The sequence below is a fragment of the Ciona robusta genome, chromosome 3 (assembly GCF_009617815.1).
Source record: "Ciona robusta chromosome 3, ASM961781v2".
NCBI classification, from domain to species: Eukaryota; Metazoa; Chordata; class Ascidiacea; order Phlebobranchia; family Cionidae; genus Ciona; species Ciona robusta.
Genome location: NC_143237.1, coordinates 2725737 through 2747273, shown reverse-complemented (window position 1 = coordinate 2747273; position 21537 = coordinate 2725737). Strand labels below are relative to the sequence as shown.

Sequence of the window (21537 nt, the reverse complement as noted above, 5' to 3'; positions counted from 1 at the left end):
GTATTTTTTATTTATAAATACACTTAATAATCAAAAATAACAATGATGTTAAACTGTCCCATCTTATCCTGTGTGTTTTCAAATTTGTAAAATTTCACCTGCTGTGCGGATCGCTAAATAACTCCTCGTGTGTTTTATTATATTTTATTAAATTGGTGCCAATTAATAAAGGAATGATAGTACTAATTCGTGGTATTACCCAAAAACCGTCATCTATTTTGATTTTGGAAATATTTGGCAATATGTGCTTAAGTGTCCCATCTTCCCCTATTGTACTATAAATTTACAGCAGTTAATTTGCACTTAAAAAGTTAATATACAATAAGAAACTATAAAAAGATTAGACCTTTGTGGCGAGAGTGACGTAATGGTTTGTAGCAAGTTAGGTGTATAAGTAAGTGAAACTATGCAAGGGGCCAAATTAATGGAGTTTAGATAAACTCAGGGAAAACAAAACATCACGTCGTGCCATCGGCTGTTTACGAGAGAGGGATACTAAGCGTGCACTTTATAAAAAGAACTTTTTGAACCAAAGCTACCTCTGTTAAATAACTAAAATATCACAGTATACTCAATCCTTTGGTAACAGAGATCAAATTACCCACGTTTTTAAAATTTCTGGTGTCCAAACTTGTTTTTGCGCCCGAGTTTTCCTTCAATTTACCGAAAAATACGTACTTTCCCTACATCTATTGTGTTTTGGACACATAATCTTTGCTCTTGAGTTTTCTGCGGTTTTGATTTGATCTGCAGTAAGAGACACAGTAGAAAATCATTGTTATAAAACAAAAAGAGGTGATGTGAGGTAACAATAAACTTACGAATTTGGCAACTTTTTATTATCTTTATAGTAATACCATGCCCTTTCATTAAAGCTAAGCACTCTTGTTACACGACCGTTTCCACAGCAGGAAGTGACAATCGTGAGTCGTCTTGTGTCGGTCGTGTACGTAATAAACAACAAATATACGATTTCCTACAGTCTACCAAACATACATAAACAAGAGGAAAATTATTTATGTACATTAGTTTGTGGTTTGTTTGTATATACATGTTTATGTAAGAGTGTTAATTTCTATGAAGAAACAATGGAATAGGATATGTATTTACATTTATGGCGATTTTTTATATATTGCCTTGGTATGTAATCATATATTCATTCTTTCATACAATAAAATTAACTGTTTTATGAAGGTATTTGTCTATAATCTAGCAATAAACGTATAATATGGGGCCAATTAAACAAGATAGTGAAAAGGCATTAAATAGAGTAATGTGGACCCCAGACTTCAGTGTAAAGGACAACAATATGATCAACTTTATGCAAAGAATAAACAAGAAGTACAATTTAGCACTGCAAAGTTACGACCAATTGTGGGAATGGTCAACCAAAAATTATGCAGAGTTCTGGGGGGAGGTGTGGGATATTATGGAAATACTACATTCTACTGGGTATGTTGAAGTTGTGGATGTGACGAAAAAGATTACTGACAACCCAGAATGGTTCTCTGGTGCAAGATTAAATTATGCTGAGAATATGTTACGATATGATGATGATAAAGTGGCAATACTATCTGCTGGTGAAGGAAGAAATATTGAAAGTTTATCATACAAAGAGTTGCGCATTAAAGTTGCACTGTATTCATCAGCACTGCGTAAACTAGGGATTGAGAGGGGAGATAGAGTAGTGGGGTACATACCTAACTGCACTGATGCCGTGGTAATTATGCTGGCAGCTGCAAGTATTGGCGCAATATGGAGTAGTACATCACCTGATTTTGGAGTTTCTGGAGTTTTAGATCGGTTTCAGCAAATCAAACCAAAAATTATATTTTCAGTGGATGCAGTTCGATATAACAATAAAATTCATACGCATTTGGATAAACTGCGACAAGTGGTTAATGGTCTATCAGATCTACAGTCTGTAGTTGTGATTCCTTTCGTTAATAACATGGAAAGTGTTAACATAGATGACATACCAAAAAGTATGATGCTATCCTCTTTTCTTCAGATTGGGTCAACAACTGATAGGTTGCAGTTTGAGCAACTTCCTTTTAACCACCCACTGTTTATTATGTACTCATCTGGCACCACAGGACCTCCAAAATGTATGGTTCATTCAGCAGGAGGGACTTTAATCCAACACATGAAGGAACACATGTTACATGGTAACATGATGCGATCTGATAAAATATTGTATTACACCACCACAGGATGGATGATGTGGAATTGGCTGGTTGGTGCTTTATCATCCGGTGCAACCATTGTTCTCTATGATGGTTCACCATTTCAACCAAAAGCTAATGTCATGTTTGACTTAATAGATAGTTTGAAAATAACCATTTTAGGAACCAGCGCAAAGTGTTTAGATGTGATGGAAAAGTACAAGCTGGAGCCAATGAAAACTCATAATTTAAGTACCTTGCACACTGTTCTCTGCACAGGTTCACCCTTAGCTGGCCACCAATATGATTATGTTTACAATAATATCAAGGACGATGTTTTATTAGGCTCAATAACTGGAGGAACAGATATTATTTCATGTTTTATCGGACAAAACTGGACAGTGCCTGTTCATAGGGGTGAATTACAGTCAGCTAATCTTGGTATGAGCGTTGCTTGCTTTCTAGAAGATGAAGAGGGTAATGCGATTCAGGTTTATGATAAACCAGCAGAGCTAGTGTGCACTGTTCCATTCCCGTGCATGCCTACTTGCTTTTGGAATGATGATTCAGGAGAATTGTATAGAAATGCATACTTCAGTAAATTACCTGGTGTGTGGTGTCATGGTGATTATTGTATGCAGAATTCACAAACCAATGGCTTTGTTATGCTAGGTAGAAGTGATGCCACACTGAATCCTAATGGAGTTAGATTTGGAACTTCTGAGTTATACTCCGTAATTGAATCTCGGTTTAAAGAAGAAATAAATGATTCTGTTGCAGCTGCTTACCGCAAATACACAAAAGACAGCACAAGTTACACAGAGAATGTCATCTTGTTTTTAAAGATGGCAGATGGTTTTTCACTTGATATGAAGTTGGAAAATGAAATACGCCAGCAAATTCGTGCCCAATTAACCCCACGCCATGTCCCAGCTATTCTAATGCAAGTACAAGATATCCCATATACAATCAGTGGAAAGAAAGTAGAAATGGCAGTCACACAAATTCTAGCGGGTATGGATGTCAAACATAAAGGAGCTTTCAAAAATCCAGAAGCTTTGGAGTTATATAAGAACATAGTAATACCCAGCTAACTTTTTACATGTTTAATTTCAAGTTTAACTTTTATTTTAGTAGACCTAGTCGGTTGCTGAACGTATTATACACATTGCTTCATTATCATTATAAAGAGGAAGTAATAACAAATACAAATATAATGTCACAACAGTAGAGTAATTAATCCAAGCACTAACACATGTAAACAGGGTTGTTTGCACAAATCCAAAGTAAACAACTGTAGCTTTTATGATTAGCCATTATACACAACTGCATATTATTTTCGTAGTTTGATTTTTGAAGATATTACTTTAGTTCTAATTGTTGTAAAGACCAAAATGTCACAGATTTCAAATATAATTTTTAGCTGTGTTTCTATTTTATGCAATTAATTTTTACTCTGTTCTAGAAGTTCGAGTTCATTTTTTGTGTTAGCAACTGTGTGAATTTTATAACGAAGCATTATATTTATACGTTTCACTATTATGGCATAGTCTTAGGACTACTTAAAAATGCTTAAGAGCTACTGCTTGTTTTGTATCTTAAATTATTGTTTATTTATTTACAGAAAACTCAGTAAGATAGAACCTTGTTTATTTGGATGTTAAAAATCTGGTGTTTGATTCGAAGACAATGAAAAAACAATTAATAATGATTCACAATTTGGCCTTCCAAGACAGTTCCAAAAAGAGAACATACATTTTACATTGAATGAAAGTTATGAAACAAGTTAATTTAAACGTAATATTCTATTCTATAATAACATAAGATATACTGAATGCAGTATGACTGACCTCTTAACGTATATATTAAACAAAAACAATGGCAGTTAATAGTAAAATAAGGATTCTGTTTCCCCATGTGCTAATGGCCTTGTCCTCTGCCCTTAAAAGCAGTATTTGGAAACTGTAAAGGCAATTTCAGGATAACACTTGTACGTTTAAAGCCATTCTTAGATAACAAGTTTACATTTCCACCTAGTGCTCGAACATGGGTTGATAATTTTTTTTGTGAAATTGAAAAAGCCTCCTTAATCATGTCCCCATCAGTGCTAAAGGAATCCATATGCCAGGCCAGCACAATAGCATAAGCCAACACCTTATCTTTCATTCGGGTAGGCATTTTTCGATTTCTGTTACAACCATCCAAAAAGAATTCAGAGAGTACCCAGTCTCGAACTGGTTCAGCTAGATCAGTAAATACTGTCTTTGCACGATATTCACTTGATTTTACTTTATACAATCTGATGAGACACACCATGAGTTGTAAGCAGCAAGCATACTCGGTGTGAATTTGAGAGTTTTGCACGATTGCAAGTGCAGGATTCTTCGCATGTTCAACAATAAATCGAGATCCCAACCCTTCCCCTTGATTTTTCCATTCTGTAATTTCTGCTCCCGTTGGGTGAATAAATTTTTGAGCTTCCTCAATCAAGCAGCGACTTACATGATCAGGGAAGATATTTGTTAACGGGTAAACATCTTCTACGGTCTCTGCAGTTTTACAACATGGAATTATCATTGTGTCCAAAGCACCTTCTTCATCTAAAAGTAAAGAGGTGTCCGCATTTTCCATGATTGCTTCAACTGCAGTTTGAACAGCATCGGTGCTGTCTTTTACTTTGTTTCTTAATCTCGTTACCATCGCACGTTTTCTTCTGTGGCTTCCAAACACTTCAGTCAGGTCATCTTGCCTCTCGATAAAGCTACGTTCATCTTGCTCGAGCTGTTTTTCTGTCATCTCTCTTTCTTCATCAATATCGATGTCCTCACTTCCAATAATGGGTCTCAATTTAAAATACTCAGTTTCAAAAATCTTACCCACTTGTTTTTTTTCGTCAACTTCCATAAGAACATATCTTGATGCAGTTGGATTGGCATGCCTATCTTCATAATTGTTTCCAACATATTTTAAATGTGATCCTTGCACAACGAGCACTTTGTTGTTTTTGAATTTTGGGTTCTGCAAACGTTTATCCGCATATAGAGAGCATTGAAACTCTGAATCAGGTTTGGGTGTGCCATTGCTGAACTCTACAAGAGTTTTTGTACTAGATTTATTATCATATTTCAGTATAATTTCACTCATTCTGTCTGGGGGAACAAACTTTATAAGTTTTTTTAAAAGAAACACATTTTTGTAGCATTTTTTTAATATTGCATAAATATTTTATATTTTCAATTATGCATAAGTATTAATATAGCAAAGGCAATATGCAGCTAAGAGTTGTGTCTTGTGTGTTATAATGACTACACTGGCACTGATGCAAACTTTACAGTATAATACAATGACTGGTTTGTAATTGCTGTGTCAATATGGGTTGTAGTAAACTCAAATTAAAACAATTTGTAAACATTTTAAAACAACGCGTTCAATTTCTTTAAATGTAAGTTGAATTTTCTACCAAACTCGTAGAAAACACGTGCGTCGCACTGCACTCTACTTTATGGAAAGCACCGTCATAGTTTGGTCACGTGTCTAAACGCTGACTAACGGTAGGTTACTAAGAGTCATCACTTTTCGCCAGCGATCGGCGTGAATGTTGTGCAGTACAATATTTAGGAAAATATTAAGAATAAACTGCCGTTCTTACATTGTAACCACAACTTACACCATGGCCCCAACAAATCCAAGTAAAGGAAGGAAGCTGAAGTTGGTTTCGCGACGATTAGACGACATTCTAAGGTAAGCATAATAGCATATTAACGCATTTAAATTCGGTTTTGAATGAAAATGCATCATGCTAACTGGAATATTTTGTAGGTTGATAATTATGTAATGTATATGTACGACGTTACAGTAGTTAAAATGCTGGTCTTTAACCAAAACAAAATATATATTTTAGAGGCTGATGCTGCCATTATTTTAAGTGTGTGTTCTTCTGCAAGATGTTCGACAAAAATTGCTCCAATCTAGTGGTCACTAATAGGTTTTCCAAATTATCAACCATACAAAAATTAACATAACTTCAGAGGCTACTAAAAAAATGCCCAGCGCCATGGCAAAGGGGTTAATGTACCCGCTTCTCTCCCAGAGGCCATGGGTTCAAGGCTCATCGCTGCTACCATTGTTGGTGTATTTTGTCCTTGGGCAAGACATTTAACGGCAATTGCTCCAACCCAGTGGTCGCTAAGGTGTTGTCCAAATTATCAGCCACACATAAAAAATACCTAAAAAGTAATTACCCTCAAAGTAACATACTTAGTAACTCGTAAGGGAGTTGTATTAAACAGGACACATGATTATAAAGACTTTCGTTTTCCAGCTTTTCAGAATAAAGTATGTTACATTTATTCAAATAATAGCACATTTATGCAGTGTCCATGATGGAATTGTGAAATCGGATTCAGATAAACGTGAATACCGTGGTCTACAATTAAACAATGGGTTAAAAATAATGCTGATTAGCGATCCAAAAACCGATAAATCTGCTGCTTCTATGGATGTTAATGTTGGTAAGTTGAATTTAAAGGTAATAAACAGCAGTCTGATGCAGTGGCACAATGGTTAGCTCACCTGCCTCTTGTGAAGAGTTTATGTGTTAAGGTTTGCCAATGCTACCATTGTGGGCGTATGTGTCCTTAGGCAAGACACCTAACAACAATTGCTCTAACCCAGTCACTAATGGGTTATCCAAATTAACAATTGAAACTAAAATCAATTGCAAAGCTAAAAACGTGATAACTCTTAAGGTAGCACGAGGTATATAAAACAGAACACCTGTGATATAACGACTGTCATTGCCCTGTTTTGATTAAACTTCTTCACTCACAAGTTTTTTGTTTTATTTTAACATTTTCGTTAAACAACGTATTATCACAAACCCAGGTAGTTTATCCGACCCAAAAGAATTGGAAGGACTCGCTCACTTCTGTGAACACATGTTGTTTCTTGGAACCGAGAAATATCCTGATGAAGATGAATATAGCAAAGTAATTAAGATATATTTTCAAGTTTTAACCATTATAATGTTTATTAAATTTTTACTTTGTTTTTCTTCAAATTGTTAACGTTTTAATTTAGAATTTTTATACATTCGTCTAATTTTTGTTATGAGCTTTAGTTTCTGTTTTAAATTTATTTTTTCCCATCAGTTTCTGAGTCAACATGCAGGAAACTCCAATGCATATACATCAGATGATCATACAAACTATTACTTTGATGTGGGACATAAACATCTGAAAGAAATACTGGACAGGTACCATGAGCGTAAAGTTATGGGTGTGTGGAATACTGGAATGACATGTTATGCCCATTTTTTTTTATACAAGGATCACAATAAATGTTTTGCACATCAGTTTTACACATTTATAGCGGTTTTTAATCAGAGGTTTTACTCTGCTATTAGTTGTCTACAAACAAGCAGATCCAAAGTATATTGCATTCACCAGATGTCCAGATTAGTCAGTAAAGTTGCTATATATTGCATAATTTGCATTCACCACATTATTTGATGAAGACATAAGTGTAACTGTATTTTAACAAAGTAACACCCTATTTTACTTAAAATTTAAAAACATGTTGCTTTAATTCTAAAAACTTTAAATATAAAAAGGAATACTATGTAATAAGTAATTCATCGTTTTTTTTCTTTAACAGTGACTTCATTCATGTTGTTTATTATTTATAAAAGAATGAATATTTTGTATAAATTATTAAACAGTTTGATTATTTATTCATCACTTGTTTATCAATATTTGTGTCACATTAAATCACAACACAACTTTCTACTTAAAGTAAAATATTAATTTTTTCAGATTTTCTCAATTCTTCATCTGCCCTCTCTTTGACGCGAGTTGCACGGACCGTGAAATGAACGCGGTGCACTCGGAGCACGAGAAAAACGTGATGTCTGATGGGTGGAGACTTCAGAGACTTGATAAAGCAACAGCTAACCCTAACCATCCATATTCACAGTTTGGCACTGGTAATTAATAATTATCTCTTGTATTGTCTTCTAAATATATTTTATAGTGAAATAACAGTATTTCTAAAAAAGTTAACATAAAGTATTTTACATGTTACTGTAATATTATTAGACCACTGAAAATGAGGTTGTTCAGTGTTTATAAATAGATATTTATCCATAACGTGTTTAACCACTTTCATTTTGCAGTTAATTTCCGTCTTTTTATTTTGCTAACTATTGTTGTCTCTGTTATAACATTCAAAAGAAAGGTGTATTAAACTTTTGACACGCTATTATCAGTTATATACATAAGAAAGTTTTATTTTCCACAGGTAACAAAGAGACCCTTGACTCTGAGCCTAAAAAAAAAGACATTTGTGTTCGTGATGAACTGCTTAAGTTTCATGACTCAATGTACTCAGCAAATATTATGGCCCTTGCTGTGTTGGGGCGAGAGTCATTAGATGAACTGACAGATATGGTTACGCCCATGTTTTCTTCTATTAAAAACAAACAACTAACTGTGGAGACTTACACTGAATCACCATACACTGAGAAAGAACTAAAGGTATGTAGTTTTCAACCACCTGTATCGTTTTGTTGGATACGTTTTGTTGAATTGAGGGCCTACCCTGACTATTTTTGCACCACATTCATCCTTAAATTATTTGTAAACATTTGTATCATTTTTTTCAAATGTTGCATGTCCTATTATCCCTGCCTCCCCTAAAATAGTTTGGCAGCTATGTATTGGTATAAATATTCTTTTATGACCACTGAACCAGTGTAGTAAGCTCATAGTAAAGGTATTTTTTACATTTGTTTATGGTTTACAAATATTTGCGTTTATAGCTGTTTAGCATTTCATAATATCGTATGTCATCTTGTGTTTGTCAGTGGTTTCTAAGTGTGTGTTACAGGATACACTACCCACCAGTTTAATAGCAGAAATTGGCAGGATATAGCTAAACTATTAATGCTTTAACTTAACACACTGTTTTTCGATTACGATTTAGTGTCATTTTTAAAATTGGCTATGTCTAGTACATCACAAAGCCTTTAAAATGTTGTACAATAAAAACTGTCTTTCAAATGCTTACATAAATTTGTATTTGTGTGAAATACAGATTCTGAAATTTGGTCACTAAATTGTTTCCATTACATAATAAATACTGTAGCTTAAAAAGCATTGACTTAATACCTCTTACACAGGTCTGCATGAAAGTGGTTCCAGTTAAAGATGTTAGAAACCTTGTGCTAACGTTCCCAATTCCTGATCTCACTGAACATTACCAATCCAATGTAAGATAACTTACAACATTTGAATGCGGTTGTGAATTACTGTTTGGCAATTTTGTTGTCCAAAAGAAAGTAAAAAATAATTTTTGACAAAAGTTAAAACTATGCATAACCTAGCTTGGCTGTTTAAATATGTGTTATATATTTAAGGATCTGGTACTGTTTTATATTTGTGTTACTGAAAGAATATTGTTGAAACATACCAGAAATACCACTGATTCAGAAAATTGTATTTGTTTAAGAGACTGATGATGCTAGATTTCTCAAAATATATAAATCTGTGTAATATTGCTAGTTGTATTGTGTTTTTATTTATTGCTGATTTTTTTTACATTTTACTCGGGTGACATTCTTAAAATGCAGTAACATCCAAAGTCAGACATACCAAACCTTTTTGAATTATATGGAAATTACAATACTTACGCCTTACCTGTTTGTATACATATTCAACAACATGGTGAAAGCTGTATTGTGCTTGAAAGGGGGCTAAACAATAAAAAACAATTAAAATATGTTTTTGCTAAAGTTAAGCTGAAATGTTACCCCATGCACCCCTTTACCCATACATTTTACATACTTACCCTATTTAATTCGAAACATATTTAATTAACAGCCGGGTTCTTACCTTGGTCACCTGATCGGGCACGAGGGGCCGGGAAGTTTGTTGTCTGAGTTAAAATCAAGGGGTTGGGTGAATTCCCTGATGGCGGGTGAAAAAGGGGGGGCTCGTGGGTTCGACTTCTTCATAATTCAAGTTGATTTAACTAAAGAAGGAATGGGTGAGTTGTTTGCTTGGGTTTGGTAAAAGTAAAATATTCTTGTATTGGCTATTTTGGTATTTAAAGTTAAAAACATAGTTTGTTTTCTTAATGTCAGATTTCCTGATAACTTGCCAGATGGCAGATTATTTACATTATGCCTGGTAGCTGAAATAACAGAATACAATGATAATATATTGTAAACCCTACAAAATATAGGTATAAAAGGTGTAAAGTAACAGATATACAGATGAAATGTAGACACCTCATTATTTAAGTTTTCTGTCAACTTGTAAAAGCTTTTTTAACTTTGAGTTATTGTATCTCTTGTTTTCAGCACATGTGGATGACATAGTAGTTTGTATGTACCAATATATTGATATGTTAAAAACAAGTGGAACACCCTCGTGGATATTTCAAGAAATTAAAGATCTCAACAACATGAGCTTTAAATTTAAAGGTGAATTACTTAAATGTTAAATATTGTTAAAAATGTGATTTTTGTGTGTCGTTTTCATAATTGTCAATTAGTTATTAATATTGTTAAATATTATTGTGTCATTAGACATTGAATTTATTATTCTATTCTATGTGGGTAAGGTCCCACAATGTGACACGCAGACACGCCATGAGTCCTAGGATTTAGGCCAGGATTGGCCCATTCCCCTATTTGATTCATTAACTAAACTAAGAGGATAAATATTGATATATTAGAATAAATAATGAAATACAGCACCACTATTTACTCTAAGTGCTTTGCATATCGATACACAGTTCTTAAATCAAACAGGAAAAAGGAAATAATTCTTAGTACTTGTGTCTTGTGTCTTGTGTGGTTATCCACATCTCACAGCTTATGTATTGGAGAACTTTAGACCGTAGCTGCACTAAACACTGTTCAAATTAGACACATGCAAATTTCTCTAACATTTATTTAACGTTCATCCAACAATTTAAATTTATTTGTGTGTATTTAAATTTTACAAAAAAAAATGATCTAATATGAAACGTTTTTGGACTTTTTGTAAAGAGTTTTTGAATTTTTTTGGACTCTAGTTTTATTGTAAAGAATACCTTGTACATTGTTTTTAGACAAAGAAAAGCCAACTTCATGTGTGCAGAACTGCAGTGAGTCGATGCATTACTTTCCAATGGAAGACGTATTATCAGCAGGTCACCTCGTGAAGGAATTCCGACCAGACCTTGTTGAAGATCTCCTTGCAAGGCTTAACCCCGATAATATGAGGTGGGGGATTGATGTTTCAATCAGTGGTGCAGCCAGGGTGGTCACCTTTCCCTTTTAAATAAAATTATAAAAATAAAAATAAATATTTAAACTTTTTTTTTTTTTTTTTGTGTGGCTATGCCACTAATTGCACCCATTGTTTTTTTTTGCATAAATATTACCAAGTCTTATAAAGTTACTGATTACATGAGAAAAACCTATTCCGCCCGTCTTTGTATCGTCATCCATCAATCCATGTTATCCTTTTTTTAATGTTCCCTTATATTCCTCTTACTTAGTTATGTTTTAACTGCATGGATTAATTGGAACATTTAGCCTTAGCTAATACAATGAGTGCGGTTTCAAGTGCAAGGGTGCTAACTTATTAATTATGAGTTTTAAAAAGTTAAAAATGCATACTTTTTTGGTGTTTTAACTTCCTGACTTTTACCTAAATAAACATTTTAAAATGTTTTCCAATTTTTTTTTTTAACACAGATTTTTGCTCATGTACTTTTTCCCTTGCAACCCATAACAGCTGAATCATAATACATATATATCACATAACCAACAACATAATTTTAATTTTCACCACAGAATAACCCTTGTATCGAAATCCTACAAAGATGAAGTTGACGTCACCGAGAGGTGGTACGGAGCAAAATACAACCTCACCCCCATCTCCGAGGATCTTCTCAACAATTGTCGCAAAGTAACCCCCTCATCCAAGTTCCATCTCCCACCCCCCAATGAATTCATTCCAACCGACTTCACGATTGCCCCCCTTCCACAAGGGAGTTCCCCTATACCAGAACTGATAAAGGTATCTCGTATCTGTTGCGGTTAACAAAAAAAAGTGTTTGATATTTTTTGGGGATGTTTTTTGCATTTTGGCATTTCTTTAATGGCAAAATTAAGATACGAATAATGTAAGTCAATATAAAAAAAATAAATGTTAATAAACTTTGGCTCATTGCAATGATCATCTGGTGCCATGGCTCCGATTAAGCACCTGTATCGTAACTGCAGGATACTGGGTTTGATGCTTGAAACTGACATCATGATCTAAATTGGTTGTAGGAAATTGTAGCACTTTTAATGTGTTAAACCAAAACTGTAATTTTCCCTATTTAAAATTGGCACAACACATCACTACAAATCTTTTTATTAATTCAAAAATGACTATTTTTATTTTAACCCTCTCCACAGAGAAACCAGTTATCGCATGTTTGGTTCAAACAAGATGATAAATTCAAACTCCCTAAAGCTTGCATATTATTTGAGTTGTTCAGTCCAGTGGCTTACTCATTTCCCCAGCATTGTAACATGGTGTATATGTTTACTGGTATGTCTACTTTTACATTGAATGTTTTAATAACTAACATAATAAAAATCTATTGAATTGTTTATCATAATTTTTTGCTACCCGCTAGCCGCTACCCACATAATGTATTTTTCAAGAAGACTTTCCAATATATTTTATTAAAGAGTTATATTATTCTGTCAATATAACCCTGACAAAATCTCGCAGCAAAGCAAAAATGCCAATGGTTTTTAATAAAGTCTATGTCTATTATTTGCCTAAAAATTAGTTCGTAAAATTGATGTTTTATATGTAAATACCTGAATGGTAAATTTCACTCAATATTATGCTGTATAAATGTAATAAACAAAAATTTAAAAATTTACAGGGTAGGCTGCCAATATTAACATGCTGAAATATATAGTAGGGTGGGGGAAGATGGGACACCTTTAGCACATAATTTCTAAATATCCTGATCGTGTTTTAAACAAATAACAACGGTCTAAGGGAGTCGTGAATGCACAGTTTTATAGTTGTTTGAATTTTTTTTGTTTAATACTAAATTGGACGGGAAAATAGAATGAACAGGTGTCCCATCTTCCCCCACCCTACTATATATATATATTTGTTTTAAAAATTTCCTTATATTTGAAATACAAACGTTTTACGTGTATTTTTCGAAACAGAGTTGTTTAAGGATGCATTGAATGAATACGCATATGCTGCTGAACTTGCTGGATTGAGTTATAAGTTTAGCAACAGTGTCTATGGTATTCATGTGAGTATGGTTTTCTTATATTTATCATATTAATTATGGTTAGCAAATATTTGTCATATTATAATGCATAAGTTCTTAAACTTTCACATAATATTTTTGGGCAAAAACTTTGTCTCTTACAGACAGATTTTATGTCTGGCAAAGACATTTTATGTCCTGGACGAATATTTTTATGTCAGAAATTCTAAAGAACATTTGGACTCGAGATATTGTAAAATGACTATTATAATATTATAAACATATATTATATATAGTAGGGTGAGGGAAGATGAGTCACCTTTAGCACACATTATCCAAACATCCTGATCATGTTTTGAACAATTAACAACGGTCTGTAGGAGTCATGAGGATACGGTTTTTTAATTATCTAAATCTTTGTTCACTACCAGTACCAAATGAGATGAGAAAACACAATAAAAAGTGTCCCATCTTCCCCCACTATATATATATATATCTTTTTATATAATTTCTTTGAACAAATTTTCTGTTTCCCAGTTGACCATTAAAGGTTACAACAACACGCAACGAGTTTTACTCGAGAAGATTTTGACGAAAATGACAACTTTCAGTGTTGACCAGAAAAGATTCCACGTTATCAAAGAATTGGTGAGCAGTGTTGCCAGAACCCCTTTGTTTAACTTAGTCATCATGTGGGAGCGATAATATAGATAACTATTGCAACAATTTACACAATCAGTCACAGATATTAAAGCAGTCATATCGTAGTTGATTTTATGTCACAAATTTTTTTAAATCAACCACAAACCATCGCTAATTTGGCGTGTTTTATATTTACTACTGTCTGTCGTGCTTCCGAACACCACCATCCGTTTTTGGTCATGATAAAGCATGCATTCCACGCCCCAAGTGGAAACCAAGATGGCCCCATTGTTTTTAAACAATAAATGTGTTTACTTCCTAAAACAGTGTTGATATTTTCACTAAAAATCTAAAGAATCCTCTAACATCTAAAGAATATATATGATTCGTTAAAAATAATAAAAAAAAACTTTAATATCATTATTTTATGTTATTACAATTCTGCACTCTCTAGTTAAAACTTAACATTCTTATGCAAAGTTTATTTATTCACAGTACACAAGGTCACTTAAGAACTTCAAGGCTGACCAACCGTACCAGCATGCATCCTACTTCAGCCATGTAGTCAAGTCCGAGAAGGCTTGGACCAAGGATGAACTGAGTGCAGAACTCGTCAACCTGACTTCAGAGATGCTGCAAGAATTCATTCCAAAGTTTATGAAGAGATTGCATGTACAGATGCTTATGCATGGGAACCTCACAAAAGCTGGTGAGCTGTTCTCATGTTAATATACTGCAGGATAAGGTGTAAATCTATTTCAAGTTTAGCGTTAAGCTTATTTATTATACTAAACTAACAAAAGTTATAAATTTACCAAATATTTTTTATATATTAAGTTGTCTGGTGCCGTGGTTAGGCGCTTACATAGTAACGAAAGGATAATGAATTCGATGCTTAAATAAACGTATATGCCCTTGGCCAATACTCTTAGCAGTAGTTACTCCAACCCAGTGGTTGTAGCATCCTAGGTGTCCGGGTAACAGGCCAACTCTGACATAACATTGTAAAAATTGCTCATTAATTTTAGCATATTATCCAAAAACGTCACATATTCTTTTATTTACAGAGGCACTAAAGATATCTGAAACAGTTGAAGAGATATTACAACACAAAGCATTGACTGAACCACTATTGCCAACTGAGCTGCAGAAACATAGACAATTTAAAATACCCAACGGTAAGCATCTGTAATCTTCGTGAATTTACTAAATAAGTAAGCTAGATGTACTTTAATTTTTTGTAACTAATTTAAATATTTTATATTCTATTCTGTGTTCAGAATAATTGTTACATATTTTTCCTCATATGATGGCCAAAATAAGTTTTATTATGGCTGCCTCATTTCATACAACTCGTGCCTGCTTACAAGTTATCAATTATACAACTTTGTGGGTAAATATTTTTTAAAACAATTTTTGTATGGATGACAATTTGGACACCTTATTCCTTGCTGGTGGTGGGTGAAGCAACTACTGTTAGGTGTCTTACCTTTAAACAAATACTTCTCTAATGTTGCCATTCCCAAACTTTACACCATGTGTCTGTGAATAAAGCGACATGCGATCTAACCACTGCAGTAGCTAGCCAATGTATTCGCGTAGCCAAAGTTGGCAAATATCTAAAATACAAACTGGAAAAAAGCCTTATCCATATATAACCAATAAAATTATTCTGTCATGCTAGAATTTCTGTGGCTTGGTTAGTTTGGGCATGCTTGGTACAAAAATACACAGTGTTTGGGCATGCATTATACAAAAATACACAGTGTTTGAGCATGCGTTGTACAAAAATACACAGTGTTTGGGCATGCGAGTACAAAAATGCCGTAACAGAGCAATTTAATTGATTAAAAGGGGGGTGGCTGCATACCAATTTGTGTTTGAAAAATACACAAACAGTTTCGATCACAATTGTCAAATACCGCGTAATGTACATCTCAAATATACATCCATCAATGTTATAAATTCCCCAGGTAGTTCATATGTGTTCCAATATAAAAACCAAGTTCGAAAGATCTCATCTATGCTGGTTTACTTACAAGTTGGTCTACAGAACACAACAGATAACATGTTGTTGCAACTATTGGCACAAGTTATATCGGAACCTTGTTTCAATATACTACGTACAAGGTGGGTAGGAACTATTCCACATGAATACTGTCGCAGCCAGGGGTTTCAGCAATTGCTAACCCCCATTTTAAAAATAGTTGCAAATTGAAACATCCCCTCTTATCTATTTTTTTAGATTAAAACTCACTCTGGAAATTTTTTTTCTGGCAATGCTATGCTTATAGGCATAATGTCATAGGTTTCTGGCCACATTACCCTAGTTTTTAAGAAGTATTGTTCCATGTTTTAGCACCCTAGTTTTGAGCCTAAAAGAGTTTTTAACAAACAAGCAGAGCCAAAGTACAACATCTTTTGTTCTACTGTTACTTCCCGTCTTTTAGCTTTTGTAAACTTTTCCTATCTTCGTTATGGTGACCGAAGAGACAAAATAAATTTCATTTATTCATACCAACAAATTATTTTGTTCCAGAGAGCAGTTAGGTTACATTGTGTTCAGTAGTGTTGATCGTGGTAATGGAGTTCAAGGTCTAAGAATCATTATCCAATCTGAGCGAACACCTAGTTATTTGGAAGGAAGAGCTGAGGCTTTCATTGAACACGTTGGGGTGAGTTCTAAATTGTGGTGTTGCTGAAGGGTACAGTGGTACAAATAAATGCTTTTAAAGGGAAGGGCCAAAAAATGTTTTACAATTTTTTTTTAATTGTAACATTGGTGCCTTCTTATACACCAGACACACATGATGTAATCATGCACCTCATGCTCACTGTTGAGTTTTTTTTATGTTAAAATGAATTCAAAGATTTTAAATTTTTTATGATTTAAAAATTTTTAAATGAATTTTAATGGTTTTAAATTTTTCAGGATTTTAAATTTTTAAAATGAATTTTAATGGTTTTATTAAATTTATCATTTTTTGTCTTAAAATGAATTACAATGATTTTAATTTTTTTAAATGGGTTTCAATAATTTAAAATTTATCACCAAACCATTAACTTGTAAACGTTTGATCTTTACAACAGGATCACCTTAATGAGATGAGTGAAGCTGAGTTCCAAAAACACGTTTCTTCACTTGCTGCACAAATATTGGAGAAACCAAAGAAATTGGGGACGGAAACATTAAAGTATTGGTCGGAACTTTTGTCGGAACAATTGTTTTTTAAAAGAGGTGACTTCAATTTAGATGTAGTTTGTTATAGTATAAAAAAAGGATATTTTTTTGTTTGAATATGTTACCGTTTGTCCTGGCCCTTTTTTTTAAAAAAAAAAGAGGTAAATTAAATTTAGATGTAATTTTGTTGTAGTAGATGAAAAGACAATTTTACTGCTAAAAGTAATAATGTATTACTGTTGCCAATTTGCCATGGCACTTGTCATTGCACTATTTGCTCGGCGTCATAGCTGTTTTCCTTTTAACAAACAGTTACCATTGAGTTGCCCAAATTGTCCGTCATGTGGTATGTACAAACTAATCATAATCTTTCAATCTATATTTTATATTTATTTATATGAAACTTATACCTAATTATTTTTATTACCTTTAAAACTTCAGCTTTGTGGTTGTGTAGAAAAAAATACAAAACTGGTACCATTTAAAAAAAATTAAATTTTTTCTTTAAAAACAGATGAGGTTGAAGCCGAACATTTAAAAACTTTGACCAAACCGATGTTACAAGATTTCTATAAACAGTACATCCATGTTTCAGCACCAGAGCGTTCCAAACTAACTGTTCATGTGCTCGGGAAAAATTTAGATAGTTGTAAGTTTTATTTTTTGTGTATTTCTATGTGGGTGATCTCTTACAGCAAGGCAGGCCATAGATATAGGCCAAAGTGAGGTCATTACCCTGCCACCCAGGGTGCTATCACTAATTTAATGACCACTGGGTTGGATTACAACAATGTATGTTAAGTCAAGTGTCTTGCCTTTAGACATATACGCCATAAATGGTAGTATCGAGCTTTGAACCTGGTATCCTTCGGTTACAACGCATTGCCATTGAGCTAGAGTCCAAAGAGAAAAAATTGTTTGTTTATTTTTATGGATTTGTTGTCTTGGTTAATTTTCATGATTAAACAGTTTTGGTTTTTTAAATTGTGAGTTTACAATCAGATTCACAATCTGTGTTTTTACATACCACTTGTAGTATGTTACTAAGTTATGAGCAAAATTTGGGTATGTTGACCCATTACTCCGACACCTAGGGTGCCATAACCCATTCAATACCTGATTGATTTAATTATAACAATGTATGTTAACAAACTTAACACTTTCGGTGCTGCGTTAATTTTGAGCAGTTATACACTTGGTGCCACAATAATTTTGGATTTAAGTAAATGTAAATGTTAACCTATTGATTTTTTATAGTTGTACAACTACTAATTGATAAAAAAAACGCAACGAATAATAACGCGCAACAGAGTCAATTTGTTTGCAAGAATTTGATCTCTTGAATCAGGCGTGCCCAACCCGTCGACCGCGGTCTACTAGTAGTCCGCGAACCTATCTCAGGTCAACCGTGACGGGTGTAATAAAAAAATGGCGTAGGTCAAAAAAGCAAATCAGGAGCAGCAGAGAGGTATTTTCCTGCAAAAATACAACTACGCTCCGCTAAATATGACGTGTGACGCAACAATTGTATGTGTGACGTTTTTCGTTTGTTGCATATTAAAAACATTTCAATTAGTTTTGGTCATTGAAATTTGTGTAGTAATTAAAGTAGAGTTTTGTTGCTGATAAATTAAAACCATGAGCATAGCTTATTGAACCGGTGCAGTTGCTTACAAGGGATAAACGCATACAAGAGATATTCCGGCATACGTTGACGCTAGCTGGTAGACCGCGTGCAGTGGGTTAGTTGAAAAGTAGATCAAGGGTCAAAAAAGGTTGGACACGCCTGTCGTAAATTAAGTAGGTTTATAACTACTAATAATTAAAACGCAATAGTAATTAATAAGGAACATTATAATAATAATAAACATGAAATTAACCTACAGGTCCAACTCAAGCAGAGCCAACATGTCAAGGTGATTTGCTTCCATGTCCAAAACTTCCAGAAGTAAGTTTAGACATGTTTTACATTATATATTAGCATCACATTGTATGATGCCGCTGCCAAACATATTTAAATTTGAAAAAGGATCTACAGGAAAAGTCGCTATTTTAGGATGAAACTTTTAAAAATTCCCAGAATTTTTTTTGGGGGGGGGGATTAATCAATATAAACTATAAAACAATAACATTCAAAGGGGATTTTGAACTACTTTAGAAAATTAGGCTTTTTTCTTTGCATTTTATCGCCTTGTTAAAAATCTTTGCCGCCTAATTTTTAAAAATTCTAAATTAAAAAAAACTTATTGGTTACAATCAGGATCTGGTGCTACGAAATACATAACAGACAAAAATCAAGCAATATTTGTTGGTCTTGATCTTTAGCAGTTACTTATACTGACTGTATTTCTTTACACAAGAATCGTCCTGTCTATGAGCACCAGACCAGGGACAGATTCACAGTATTTATTACAGTTACCATGTATTGTTTTATGGACTTGATTTTTCTCAGTCACGTATTTTGTGACACCAGATCCTGACTGTATTTCTTTACACAAGAATCATCCTACTCTATAAGCACCAAATAAGGGTCAGATTCGCAAAATTTATTACAGTTACCAATTCCTCACACCTCACGTATTATTTATTTAATCCACAGTCAACATTGATATCCGATGTAAACCAATTCAAACAAAGTCTTGAGTTATACCCACGGGTACGACCATATTTGGACATCAACGAGGCTAAACTATAATAATTGTGATTCATGTTGTTGTGAAGACACAGAATGAGGTCTTAAGATTTCTATGTTTGTCGGCTATTATTTCTATGTTGTGCTTTATTTGTCCGCTGCTGTAATTACCTGTATAACTTTGAAGACCAATGAATATGAAATTTTTGTTCCTCGTTTTTCAATGTTGCTCAGATTAAATGGTTTTAGGAAAATTGTTTGTTTGTTTTAATTATCTGTTGGTAATAAAATTAAACAACAAAAAAATTGTATATGTTTTTACTATGCAACTGTAGTTTATTATTGCTGCATATATTCTGTGAAATTTTCATGGCCGATAAATTAAAAGAGATATGAATGACATAACATTTAACCATGCAACATATATCGGTACTGAACTCGTTCGAAAAACCTGTAGGAATTTGTGTCGTGGTTTTGCACTCAAAATACGAGTGTTAAAGTAACTCGGTATTTTTGTTGACTGGCTATATTTTGTGCGGTTATGGGAAACCTGCTTGCGTGTTAGACCAGCCATGGAAACTGCTAGCTAGAAAATTTAAAGTTCGGAGCTGCCACTATGATACAGCACTGTGGGGTAAGATGGGATACCGTTAGCACACAATATCCAATACTTCCTCAATTTAAAAAAAATTAACAACGCTCCATTTCTATATGGTTATATCAGTTTGTAAATATTCTTTGTTTAATACAAAATGGTACATGAAAGGGGGTTGAAAACATGGACTATCTTCCCGGGTACAAACTATATCGACTGTGTGCTTATACTAAAAAAGTAGTGGGAAGATGGACACACTCATTCTATTTTCTTGTCCAATATGGAGTAGTAAACAAAGAACATTAAAAAAATATAAAGCCGTGTTCTCATGACTATTGTTAATTCTTCAAAGCACGATCGGGATATTTGAATATTATGTGCTAAAGGTGTCCCGTCTTCCCCCACCCTACTATATATCTTGAAAATAGCGTAAAAGTTAGTATGCTCCGAGGCTTTCAAAATCGCCTCCACGTGCGTGAAATATATATGACTTGAGTCCCGCCAATGATTTAAATTGCCTCCATCGATGTGCTAAACACTAAAGGCCACATTTATGTTAATGCCACGTTTTTGTAGCGTAACGAAAATTCAAAAGGCGTTAGATTTCCTACGCTTGTAGCATTCCTGCTGGCAATTATTATTCTACTTGCGCGTCGGATTTGTTTTCAAACGAGTTTGCCGCTGGCTCATTTATTTAGAGTCAGTACTGTATGCTGAGTGTGCGTGGCGAATATTTTGGAAAACCTAAGAGGCGTACTGAGTTGTATTTAGCGTTTGTTAAGGTTATGGGAAGAGTTTTTGCTGTGTAGCACATGCAGTAACGATGTGTTATGACAGTGTTTATTTGCAGAATAACAGTGTGCATATGTAAGGTGATAAAAATAGTTCAATTGTTTTGTTAGGCATAATTCTAAAATAGGTCTTCTGGCATTTTAATTACATTACATTACGAAGTCATTCTATGCATATAGTCCTCATTAAATTGAATATCACCTATAGACTGTACATGAATGAATGTATGTAACTTGCTTTATCC

The 21537-nt window shown here is 33.8% G+C and overlaps 3 protein-coding genes across 3 annotated transcripts; 2 read left to right on the top strand and 1 right to left on the bottom strand.

Annotated features, from left to right (window-relative positions):
* The first annotated feature begins 799 nt into the window (after positions 1-799).
* LOC149737675 (acetoacetyl-CoA synthetase-like) lies at positions 800-3793 on the top strand. Its single transcript, XM_089873554.1, has one exon. It carries the CDS (start codon positions 1229-1231, stop codon positions 3257-3259), a length of 2031 nt encoding a protein of 676 aa, XP_089729680.1. The 5' UTR covers positions 800-1228; the 3' UTR covers positions 3260-3793.
* A 5-nt stretch (positions 3794-3798) lies between these two features.
* LOC149737674 (DNA-directed RNA polymerase I subunit RPA49-like) lies at positions 3799-5444 on the bottom strand. The gene has a single exon (XM_089873559.1). The coding sequence runs from the start codon at positions 5307-5309 to the stop codon at positions 4086-4088; it is 1224 nt and encodes a 407-aa protein (XP_089729685.1). The 5' UTR covers positions 5310-5444; the 3' UTR covers positions 3799-4085.
* Positions 5445-5623: 179 nt separating this feature from the next.
* LOC149737673 (insulin-degrading enzyme-like) lies at positions 5624-20160 on the top strand. Its single transcript, XM_089873544.1, has 22 exons — positions 5624-5906; positions 6540-6676; positions 7050-7153; positions 7316-7419; positions 7979-8148; positions 8463-8698; positions 9343-9432; positions 10043-10208; positions 10525-10647; positions 11280-11433; positions 12010-12235; positions 12622-12757; positions 13402-13493; positions 13989-14099; positions 14589-14802; positions 15161-15271; positions 16067-16223; positions 16633-16768; positions 17184-17331; positions 17789-17923; positions 19161-19222; positions 19874-20160. Exons 1-22 carry the CDS (start codon positions 5761-5763, stop codon positions 19967-19969), a joined length of 3054 nt encoding a protein of 1017 aa, XP_089729670.1. The 5' UTR covers positions 5624-5760; the 3' UTR covers positions 19970-20160.
* Positions 20161-21537: the final 1377 nt, after the last annotated feature.

Excerpts from the sequence above, each read along its gene's own strand:
- LOC149737675 (XM_089873554.1), top strand. The coding sequence starts at position 1,229 with ATGGGGCCAATTAAACAAGATAGTGAAAAGGCATTAAATAGAGTAATG.
- LOC149737673 (XM_089873544.1), top strand. The coding sequence starts at position 5,761 with ATGTTGTGCAGTACAATATTTAGGAAAATATTAAGAATAAACTGCCGT. Across the intron at positions 10,648-11,279 it reads CATGAGCTTTAAATTTAAAG|ACAAAGAAAAGCCAACTTCA; the intron begins GTGAATTACTTA and ends CATTGTTTTTAG. Across the intron at positions 17,332-17,788 it reads ACAATTGTTTTTTAAAAGAG|ATGAGGTTGAAGCCGAACAT; the intron begins GTGACTTCAATT and ends CTTTAAAAACAG.
- LOC149737674 (XM_089873559.1), bottom strand. The coding sequence starts at position 5,309 with ATGAGTGAAATTATACTGAAATATGATAATAAATCTAGTACAAAAACT.